At 33.2% G+C, this 11,037-nt stretch overlaps 5 protein-coding genes and 1 pseudogene across 6 annotated transcripts, besides 2 other annotated features; 3 read left to right on the top strand and 3 right to left on the bottom strand.

Moving 5' to 3' along the window:
• Positions 1 to 133: 133 nt before the first annotated feature.
• Positions 134 to 2,196: a mobile genetic element.
• A 453-nt stretch (positions 2,197 to 2,649) lies between these two features.
• Positions 2,650 to 3,078, top strand: TVAGG3_0399530 (uncharacterized protein; the record flags this gene model as incomplete). Its single annotated transcript, XM_051232665.1, has 1 exon — positions 2,650 to 3,078. A coding segment is annotated over one exon (429 nt), but the record flags the coding sequence as incomplete, so codon positions are not given.
• Positions 3,079 to 3,171: 93 nt separating this feature from the next.
• Positions 3,172 to 3,498, top strand: TVAGG3_0399520 (uncharacterized protein; the record flags this gene model as incomplete). The annotated part of the gene is made up of 1 exon (XM_051232664.1): positions 3,172 to 3,498. One exon carries the CDS (start codon positions 3,172 to 3,174, stop codon positions 3,496 to 3,498), a length of 327 nt encoding a protein of 108 aa, XP_051102394.1.
• A 4-nt stretch (positions 3,499 to 3,502) lies between these two features.
• TVAGG3_0399510 (serine threonine-protein phosphatase family) lies at positions 3,503 to 3,733 on the bottom strand (the record flags this gene model as incomplete). Its single annotated transcript, XM_051232663.1, has 1 exon — positions 3,503 to 3,733. The coding sequence occupies one exon, from the start codon at positions 3,731 to 3,733 to the stop codon at positions 3,503 to 3,505; it is 231 nt and encodes a 76-aa protein (XP_051102393.1).
• An 18-nt stretch (positions 3,734 to 3,751) lies between these two features.
• Positions 3,752 to 4,114, bottom strand: TVAGG3_0399500 (uncharacterized protein; the record flags this gene model as incomplete). Its single annotated transcript, XM_051232662.1, has 1 exon — positions 3,752 to 4,114. One exon carries the CDS (start codon positions 4,112 to 4,114, stop codon positions 3,752 to 3,754), a length of 363 nt encoding a protein of 120 aa, XP_051102392.1.
• A 2,557-nt stretch (positions 4,115 to 6,671) lies between these two features.
• TVAGG3_0399490 (uncharacterized protein) lies at positions 6,672 to 7,241 on the bottom strand (the record flags this gene model as incomplete). The annotated part of the gene is made up of 1 exon (XM_001287017.1): positions 6,672 to 7,241. A coding segment is annotated over one exon (570 nt), but the record flags the coding sequence as incomplete, so codon positions are not given.
• Positions 7,242 to 7,323: 82 nt separating this feature from the next.
• Positions 7,324 to 8,625: a mobile genetic element.
• On the top strand, positions 7,420 to 8,545 carry TVAGG3_0399470 (annotated as a pseudogene). The gene has a single exon. A coding segment is annotated over exon 1 (1,126 nt).
• Positions 8,626 to 11,037: the final 2,412 nt, after the last annotated feature.

Here is an 11,037-nt window from a genome sequence, read left to right as displayed (position 1 = left end):
CTGCTTGTCTTCCTACATTGTCCATCCATCCTTGAACTTTTCCTCTTGTTTCAGGATTTGGAATAAGATTTGTTGCATCTCGTGCTACCTCCCAACCTTTCTGTACAGTTTGTATAATAGGTTGTGCTTTCTCTTTCAGTATACCTAATGTACTCAAAATCTTCCTTCCAATTCCAAATGCACCTCTGGCTATTGTTCCCACTGCGGGTAAAAATCTGGATGCAACTCCTGCTAATGCGCCAAATAAACCCATTTCTTATAGGGTAAAAATGACGAATCCAAACAAGGACCCCTATGTTTCTAAAGCGACAAAGAAAGCACTCATGATAAAATCTTTAGTTCAACACCAAATGCTTGGTTTATGGATATCTTGGAAAACATTCCGAGGTATAGAGAAGATGGACCACCATACTGGCTAATATTTGTTGGTCAAAACACAAGATACTGTGAAGCCATACCATTATGTCCAAAAATATTTTAGATATCTTAGCAGCTTTGACAATATTCGTTGACAAATACCATCCAACAAAACTGACATCTGACTGTGAAAGTTCTTTCAAATCAGATGATGTAAAAAACTATCTGCGTTCAAAAAATGTAAACCAATATTTCATTGTCGACCAAAACCATTCTGCTCTTGGTGTCATTGACGGTTGTATAAAAATGTTAAGAGACTTAAACCAACCACAAGGTGGTGAAGCAAATGAAATGTCATATGACGACAAATATAGACACTTCTCCATGGCAAAGATGAGACAAGTTTTAAATATTTACAATAACCGTAAACAAAAAGGTTTGGGAAACCACTCCCCGAAGAAATGAAAAACAACCCTGACTTAGAGAAAGACTATATATTTAATAATTTAGTCAAAAGAGACAAACAAGAAAGAATGCCGGGCTTCAAACTTCAGAAAGGTGACAAAGTAAAAATAGAAATACCTAAACGCGACCCATATGAAAATACTATTGACTATGACAACAATGGGAACCGACAGGTACTCACATTCGTGTTCGTAAAAATAGAAGAAAGTATACAAGAGAATATTATGAAGTTTTAGGCAAACATGGCAAAATGTACACACTGCAAGCAGAAGATAAAACTACTATTGTCAGACCTCGTTTCAAACTTGTCAAAGTTCAAGGTGGTATACTTTCAAAGACAGTTCCTAACAAATATAAGACAACTCCTGACGAATATGCTAAAGAAGTTGAAAATGACGACTAAGCATTTCTATACCATGCGTAAACTGTCATGTAAGGTGGCATGTAGTCTTTACTTTGTCCCGTTGTTTGCGTATATCCTGAAACGCGATGTGTATGGTTTCCATCTCCCTGAGTGTCACCCCAGAAACAATTTATAGCAAACTGAACGTCGTCTTTAACATCATATCCTTTACCTTTTTTCATTGCTGACCAATCCCAAAATTTATGCTTATGCCAACCTGCTTGAGATGTACTTAAATCTATGTAGTGACTATGTGCAGGTAAATTTTCACCTGAAATCGTTTTACTTCCACCTGTTTCCTTTGAAGAGTTTGCACAATACAAAAACCTGTCGACTATTTGAGTCCAAGTTCCAAAACCAAGTACTACTTCTGGTCTGGTAGAGTTCATTGACGTATAAATAGAGCCTATAGGATATAATGTTTGAAGTATTTCTGTCTTTAATGTTTGAAGCTCTGTTTTGTCTGCTTTCTTGTCATATAAATCTTGAGCAGTGAATTTAATATTATGTTCATCCTTCATGACATAAACATCTTTACATCTAATGTTTTTCATCGTCGTTATGTCGTCATCCGATGTTAAACCTTGTGGAAAGTTAGGAGGTTTACAATATAATGCATCCCCACCAGTTTCTTCAACCGTTCCTTCAATACTTTCTATAGCAACAGTTGTAAAACTTGTATGTGTATGAGTCTTATCTGCTTTCTTCTCTAACTCATCGTTAACATAAGTTTTATCCGCTTTAAGGTCTAAACATCCTGAAACCCATCCTGTATCGGCTTTAGTTTTTAAAATCTTTGTTGTCCGTTCATGGTACCATTCAACCCTTTCTATAATTTCTTTATCTTTTTCATCCACATATTCCTTATCCGCTTTCTTCTCTAACGCAGCAGCCACACAGTCCTTATCCGCTTTATTTTCAAGGCTAACGTTTAAGTCTGTTATTTCAGATATAGAATGTGTATGAGTCTTTTTAGAATATTCGTTTTCAGCTCTTGTCACTTCACTTGACATTTTATTGTCAACATATGTTTTGTCTGCTAGTTCAGGATGAGTATGTTCTTTTGTTGCATAAGCATTGTTAGCTCTTTCTTCTTCTTTTGCTATTGCATCGTCTACATATTCTTTGTCAGCTTTGTTGTCAACATCTGCTTTCAAAAGAAGTTCATTTATAGGTTTCTCGTTTAAAGTTCCTTTTGTTGGATTTATACAGACAGTATGGTTCTTATTGTCTTGAAACAGAAACTCATCTGTCATTGGGTTTAATGTCAGTTTTAAGTTTCCTTCTTTCAATGACTCAGATATCTTAGAATAGTTTGAAAAGTTTGTTGTGTTCTTATTTAGAGCTTGTATAATGAGTTGTCGGTTGTGTTGTATTTCTCTCATGGAAGCAATATCTTTCGACATTTTTATTATAGATAAAATATGCTTCCAATAGAAAAAGAAAATTCAAGAGTTGCTACAACTAAACCATTAGATGAACTTTTTACTAATGTCGGTCAAAAGTTTGAGACAGATACCGTAAAGCATGAAGGCTATCGTTTTGACTACCCATTAAGATGGTTAAGAGACCCATCCGTCACAAAAGCTATTGGCTTTCGTAGAATGAAGTTCATTTCAGAAGCCATACATGGTTTCCCATTTACGGTCGGTTTTGAAGTTCGATACTATAACAAAGAAAAACGTATGTATGAGAAATTTGAACAGGGAAAACTTTTACAAGTTAGTTTGCTTGTAAACTTAGAAACAACTCTTCAAGCTTTTCAAGAAAAAATAAACGATATCTATATCGAATATGCAAACCAGTATAACATTGACGAGGGAGAATACCATCTCGATATTATTTATGACAGGAAAAATGCAACTGTTAAAATCAATAGAATAGAAGACCTTGGAGAAAACGTTTATATTTCTACAAAATATAACAACTTGGCATGGTATAGATTTATGAGGATGTTAAATCAGCCTGCAGCATATCCAGTACACCCGGACTATTATGAAGTCGAAAACCCTAATGGAACATATGAAAATGTTTTCGACCCAGCTGCTATTATTGTTCATGCTTCATTTTCTGGCGCCCAAAACTCTTTCTTATGCTTGGCAAATGACTTTTACGAAAAACCTACAAAGTTATACGAACCACCAAGTGGAAGTATTTCAGACTTTCAAGTATGGTTTACTACAGATGGAAGAAAAAGAATAATTCCATTATACCATGCGTTTTACTTAGAACTTAGTTTCATATACAACTACTATCGAACGGTAAAAATATAATTTTTTAATACGGTTGAGGTTGCCAACTAGACTGTGGTGCAGGTTCAGGCTGTTGTATAACAGGAGCTTGCTCTTCTGGTTCAGGGTCTTTAGGTATAATACCAACGAACTGACCTACTCTTTTACCAATATTTTTGACACCGTTCCATACTCCTCTTCCGACAGATTTTATTCCATTCCATATACCTCTTCCAACTCTTCTGAAGAAGTTTCCAATACTACTGAAGAAACCCATTTTACTATATGTAAAAATCTAATGTCCACCTAGTCTCTTACGTTTCCTGTTGAGTTCCATAGCATTCTTTAACTGGAGCTCATACATTCTGTTTCTCCTCTGGTAGAAAACATATTCTGGGTCAACTCCTGTGTTCGCGTCATCTGCATAGAGTTGTTTATATCCCACTTCAGGGTTTGTATAAAACTCTTTCCATCTCATATTTGCATACCATGGTGGCAAACCTAACGCAGCGTCATTTGACATGGCAGTTTGCATTTGTACATCTGTTGGCACTTGACCATAGTTTGCCATTGCAGTTTGTATTCTAACTTCATTTGGAATATTCTCTGGGTTTGGTTGTCCAGGTTGCTGTGCATTCGCTAAGTTCTGTGCGTCCATTTAATATTAGATAAAAATATCTCTTACGAGTACATATACTGAACATTTGCAGGCATTGGTTCATCTTCATATTCTCTGTACTTTTCTGCCACGTCAAATAAATAAATGACACAATGGAAAAAACCTAAAACAAGTAGTCCTATTTCAAACCACATTTACTTACTAATAAAATTTCTTTGTTATGACACTTTCTCCAGTTTATAGGACCTCTCTCATATTCTATCTTGTCATATATAAACTCATAGTCATGTATATCTTCTAACCATCTCATAACGGTTTCCAAACCACTTTTATCGGATGTAAAGTAAAAGCATGGATGGTTATGTATAACGTCTAAAGTTTCTAAAGAGTCTCTCAAAGTCCAGTCTACTTGGTATTGAAAATCCCATGTGTTATAGAACGGCGGGTCCACTATAAAGAAAACATTTTCCTTGTCTTTATATTTTTCATACAACTCTGTCCAATGACATCTCACAAACTCTATACCCTCAATATATTTTTCTATGTCCTCTTTGAAAACATTTGTATAGTTAAGATATAAAACTTTTGACATAAGTGTTTCAATGTCATGAACTCTTATAGCACCACTATATAATAGTCTAGCAGATATACTATCCCAGTCTATATATTCTGCTTTTTTCAAAACCTCTCTCACAATATTTTTCTTATCTAATGGTATACGTTCCATCTTACCTATAGGTATCTTTTCTTTTAACTCTTTCAATATATTGTTTGTGTCTGGTATATGTTTGAGACGGTCCATATAGTTGTCGAAGTCATTGCATATAATCTTTGAGTCTGGGAATATTATATGGCACAAATGGGATATATAGAAACTTCCACCGAACAAATCTACAAATGTTAGACCATTCGGTAGTTTCTTAAGTTCTCTCAATATAATATCTTTACATCTACTCTTATTTCCAAAGAACGGTAACGGTGGTTTTGTAAAATTCATTTATATATAATAATAAAAATGTTTTTACTCGAAAAGTGACAGAAAAGTGACAAAGCATGTACGAAGAAGTCTTGAAAATTCAAGAGGGTAGAAAAGAGGTTAGAAAAGAGGTTAGATCTAACCTCTTCACCTAAACTTTATTTTTGGGTCATTTACACTCATTACGAAGAAGTCTTGACAAAACATGTACGAAGAAGTCTTGACAAATTCAAGAGGGTAGAAAAGAGGTTAGAAAAGAGGTTAGATCTAACCTTCTACCCTAAACATTATTTTTGGGTCATTTACACTCATTACGAAGAAGTCTTGACAAAACATGAAAACATATATAATTTGTGAAAAGCTCCTGGAAGACCCGTATATAAGAACTTCATTTATACTAAACATCTTCAGGGCTAGAAGGCACGAAGTGCCTGGAAGCCCCACTACCTTTTTTTTTTTTTTTTTTTTTTTGATATTTTTAACAACCCTAAATATTTTCCCTTCGGTTTAGACTGTAAAACATACTCCGATTTAATGCTATTCAAAATGCATTTATATAAACTCTTTGTATTTTTAGAAAACTGAAATAAAATAATCATTTTAATTTTTTACGTCATCATATTTTGGAAATATTTATAAAGATAATTCGAAAAATTTGCAAAATGTAGAAATGTGCGAATTAGTCATTTTTCAAAATCCTCTGGAATTTAAATTTTGCGGAATTTTCGTGTTTTATTAATAAAGAGTTGAACATTTTTGTTGTGTGGTATTCTTCATGATTTTAAGATAATATCAATTATTTTTGGGAATACAAGTTTGCAAAATGGGGAAGTCGTTAAGTCAATATTAATCACAAATAACTATCTTATTGTGAAATATAATTTTTAATTAAAAAACATATCTAAAGAAAATTTTAGCTTTCTCTCAAATTTCATAATATATACTGTATATTTTCATAATTATTATTTCAATCATAATATAAATGAAAATAAATTTACTTAAATTCCGTAATTTTTTACTTTCTTAGCCAAAGAATAATAACTACTACTGCAACAACAACGGCAATGACAGCTAAGACAGAGAGAACTGCAATAAGAGCTTTCTTCTTTTTAGCTTCCTTCTGTGCAAGAATTCCCTTTGCAGAATCTGTGGCAACAGCATCTTGATGAATGGTGATTGTTGAAAATTTTTCGGCAGATTCATTTGGTGTTGTGACCTTAATCTTGATTTCTGCTGATGTATTTGTTTCAGTTTTAGGGATCGTTAATTCGAATGGGACTCTAACTAATCCTGCTTCATTAGATGATTCTATTGTCTTCTTAACTTTATCATTATAGAAGAGTGAAACACTGAATTTGTTATCAAAGTTTGTATCTGGGCATTGATAACAGCTGTGAAATTGAGTTTATCACCTTTATTGTATGTTTTGTTGATTAGTGGTTCGAATGCAGTTGTGAGAACTGTATTATCTTGGATAACAATGATAAATCTCTTTGTGGCAATCTTTTTACCATCAGTAATTGTAACTTTAACCTGATATTGCCCAGCTGCTGTATTGGATGGAACTTTGAATTTGATGGTCTTTAGTTCTTTGCTATTTGCAATTTCTTGTGTTGCAACCTCTTCATTATTGAAGAAAACCTTTGCTGTGAGTTGTTTATCACCTAAATCTTCATCATATGCTGAAGCCAAGAAAGAAACTTCAGAATCTGAAATGTAATAAACATATTCAGGAGGAAGAACATACAACTTTGGTCTATAATTAGCATGGACAGCAGTAAATGGATAATCAACATAGACCAAGGAGTCGGTTCCTTCAGCATATGCATTAATTCTTAATATATACTGGCCAAGTTTTGTAGGTGGTTTGATCTTGATATCAAAGTCCATGAACATCTGTTCTATTGATACAGTAAATTCTCCAAGGCTCTCTTGTTTGACAACTTTACCTTCTGAATCGATAAATTGCCAATATGCTTCTACACGATCACCTGGAATAATATATGCAAAGACTCCAGTAATTGGTATATCTTCAGTTATATCTGCTTCTTGATCTGGCAAAACTTCGTCAAGGTAGAGAAACGGTGGCTGATAATCGCCTTCATAAATCATGTAAATGAATGTTACTGACTGGCCAGGTTGAATGTATCTGTTAAGCCATGAAAATGAAAGCCAATGAATTGTAGGCATTTCATCTGTTGCATATAAGAATTCCTCATTGTTTGTGAAAAACTTTGGTTCATCATTTGAACCGAAATCTTGGGCATTGATATAGGGTGTCCAAAGGTGCGTTTAGCACAGCGCTCTATATGAGACTATTAAAGGAGATATATGCTGATTATAAATATATAATAAAAAATATGAATATATGTATATGATGAGTATGTTGTATTTTGGCGCCATGCCGGGATATAAAATGAATTTTGAGACAAGAGGCGGTTTCGCGGGAAATTTTGGCGGGATTTTTTTCATTTTTTAATGAATCATAAAGAAAACATCCTCGCTCTTGCAAAAAAATGCAAAGACTGTAAAAAAATCTACTAGACATTGGTAAAATGCTTCGGTATGGATGCTCCTAGCTATTCCACTGTAACGTATCATGTTAGGATGTATCACTTCATGAACAAAAAGGCGCCCATCATAAAAAATGACAAAAAATCGCCGGATCAAAGAAAAATCAAAGCAATTCTTCAAGCGCTAGATGAAGACCCAAGAGCATCACTCAGAAGGATAGAGGAGATGACAAAGATACCACGTACAACAGTCAGTTATTATCTGCACAATTATTTGAACTACAAACTAGCGTATACACGTTGGGTTCCGCACAACCTTAATTCAGTTCAAAAAAAATCTAGAGTCCAATCTTCGAAAGAGCTCCTCTCTATATTGGGTGCGTATCAATCCAAGAAGTTTCGCTTTTTAGTAACAGGGACGAGTCTTGGTTTCAATATGCAACAGAAGCCAAAATCATGTGGATCCCGAAGGATGAAAATCCGCAAACATTCCCGAAGAAAAAAATTGACACACCAATGATGATGTTGTCGGTTTTTTGGGGCGTGAATGGCATCATCGCAATTGATATTCTTCAAAAACCTAATACGATGAATGCTCAGTATCTAATTGACAATGTTCTTACTCAAATTATCAATTCTGATGAGTTTGAGAAATCCAAACAACAAAAACAAAAGTTTGCAATTCATTTTGATAATTCAAGAGTTCACAAAAGTCATAAGGTAATGAATTACTTGTTGGAAAACAATGTCAAAGTTGTTCCAAACCCAATTTATTCACCTGATATTGCACCCTCTGACTTTTATTTATTCGGCACGCTAAAAAAGAGAGCAGAAGGACACGAATTCGCGAGTCCAGATGATCTTGAAAATTTTGTAAGAGAGCAATTTGAGCAATTTTCTCATGATGATTTAAAGCGTGTCTTTCAAGCCTGGATCGATCGCTGCGAACGCGTGATTGAATCCAATGGTGATTATATTTAAATAAACTTTATATATATGTAACTTGTTTATTTCTATTCGCAGTATTCAGGTTTGTGCTAAACACACCTTTGGACACCCTATATCTGAAACCCATGGGTGGTTTTGGAGAACGATTGTAAGATCATTGGAACAGTTATTGTATCAACTTTACTATCTATATCACTGAATTTAAAGGCAGTACAAAGGTCGATTTTCTGTTCTTTAGTACCCTTGTTTGTAATTGTCTGTTTTACAAGTGTATGTAATAAATTAGGGTGATTTTCTATTTCAACTGCATAATCTACTTCTGTTGCTTCATCAATGTTCTTTGTAACGCCATCAATTTTAACTTTTGTCCAAAGTTTATCAATTATTTCGACAGTTTTAGAATCGCTATCATCATAGAGCATATATGTATACTTACCAGTGGATTTGGCTGATACTGAAAGAGAAAATCGAGCAAGTAATATGGAAAGCATTTAAAAAAATGATAATATGATTTTACAAAAATAAGCATTCAAAAAAAAATAAAGTAATTCAAAAGTATTATTAGTCGTTTTTCAAAATCATCTTTACTTACGAATCGATAATATTTCAGACCATTGTGCACTATAGTCTGTTTTCAATAGCTAAAATCATATTATAGTTTGTCAAGATGATCCTCTCAATTTTCAATGTTTTGAATTTCTTATATTTTTGTGAAAGAATAAAAAATTAAATTGAAAGTTCTCTGCCAATGTCATTGCATGTATGAAACGCAGTATATATGTTTAAGCACCTAAAAATAAGAACACTATATCTTAATCTTTATGAAATTTCTCCTTATTTAATTATCGCTGTCATAAATAATCTTTGAGTTTAATTATTCAGTAAAAAATTCATTTCAATCCATTATTTACTAAGTTACAGATAGATCTGACCGCGTATCTTATTCCGATTATTTGAATAAAGTTTTTTGTTTCAAAAATTGATAAATAATATTTTTTATTCCTTCTCAGAAAATTCAAATAATCTTTTCAATCTTTTTACTCCAAAAATAATATTCATTATAAAACTGCTTGGTAATATTTTTACAAAAACCAGAGGCAAAAAAAATCCTCTGAAAAGAATCTCAATATAAGCATCACCGCAGTTGGGATGTTAGAATTTGTAATTTATCCATTATTTAATCGGTAGAGAAAAATTGGTTTCAAAAGATATTAAAAATCTGACACACCTATTTTTGTCTTTTACTTTTAATCACTATTAATAAATATGATTTGGAGGTGATTTGTTTGATTTATACGGAATTTGACTAAATTTTTTTATATTTTGAAAATTAAAGAGTTAAAAACTATTATATTCGTGTGTTTTCCAAATGGTTATTGTGAATATGTGGTGTTAGTAAATATAAATGATAATAAAAAATACCAATAAAGTCGGTAAAGCATAAAAGTTTAGATGTTTTATGAAATATTTACTAATAAAGCATCATATAAAAAGAAACTGAATCAAATTCAGTATATATATACTCCACTTTTCCTTGAATGCTTCAATATTGTTGAAGAAAATTGATTGTGCGGATTTCATTGCATCGTTCAGACTTTTTACTCATGATAATATTGTGATTAAGTAATTTGATGAATTTATCCTATGAATTCCCTAATAAATACAATAAAAAAATCCGTGATTTTTACTTTCTAAACCAAAGAATAATAACGACAATGGCAACAAGAACTGCAATTACTGCTAAGACACTGAGGACGGCAATGAGTGCCTTCCTTTGCTTAACTTCTTTGTTGTAAGAATTCCTTTAGCAGAATCACTTGCGATAACATCTTGATAGATGTTGATATTTGTTAATTTTTCAGAGGATTCGGTTGGTGTTGTGACTACGATCTTGATTTCGGCTGTTGTGTTTGTTTTTCTGTTGTTGGGATGGTGAAATCAAGTGGAACTCTGACTAATCCTGCATCGTTAGTTGATGTGATCGTCTTCTTGACTTTATCGTTGTAGAACAGAGAAACAGTGAACTTGTTATCGAAGTTTGTATCTGGATCATTGATGACAGCTGTGAAGTTGACCTTGTCGCCTTTGTTGTATGTGGCATTAAGTTTTGGTTCGAAATAGATTGTGAGAACTGTGTTATTCTTGATTGTGATTGTGAACTTCTTTGTTCCAATCTTCTTGCCATCTGTAGCTGTGACTTTGACTTCATATTCACCTGCTGCTGTGTCTTTTGGAACTTTGAATTTGAATGTCTTAAGATCTTGCTGTTTGCAACTTCTTGTGTTGCAACTTCTGCATTGTTGAAGAAAACCTTTGCTGTGAGTGGTTTATCACCTGAATCTTGATCGTAGACTGAAGCCAAGAAAGAAACTTCAGAATCTGGAATGTAATATAGGTATTCAGATGGAACAATGTATAACTTTGGTCTATAATTTGGTGGAACAACTGTAATTGTGAATTCTTCATAAAGCAATGAGCCAAGACCATTAGTATATGTGTAAACATATAATGTGTACTTTCCAAGT

The sequence above is a fragment of the Trichomonas vaginalis genome, chromosome V, assembly GCF_026262505.1.
Source record: "Trichomonas vaginalis G3 chromosome V, whole genome shotgun sequence".
Lineage (NCBI taxonomy): Eukaryota > Parabasalia > Trichomonadida > Trichomonadidae > Trichomonas > Trichomonas vaginalis.
The sequence above is the reverse complement of the archived record's forward strand: the minus strand, read 5'-3'. Positions and strand labels throughout refer to the sequence as shown.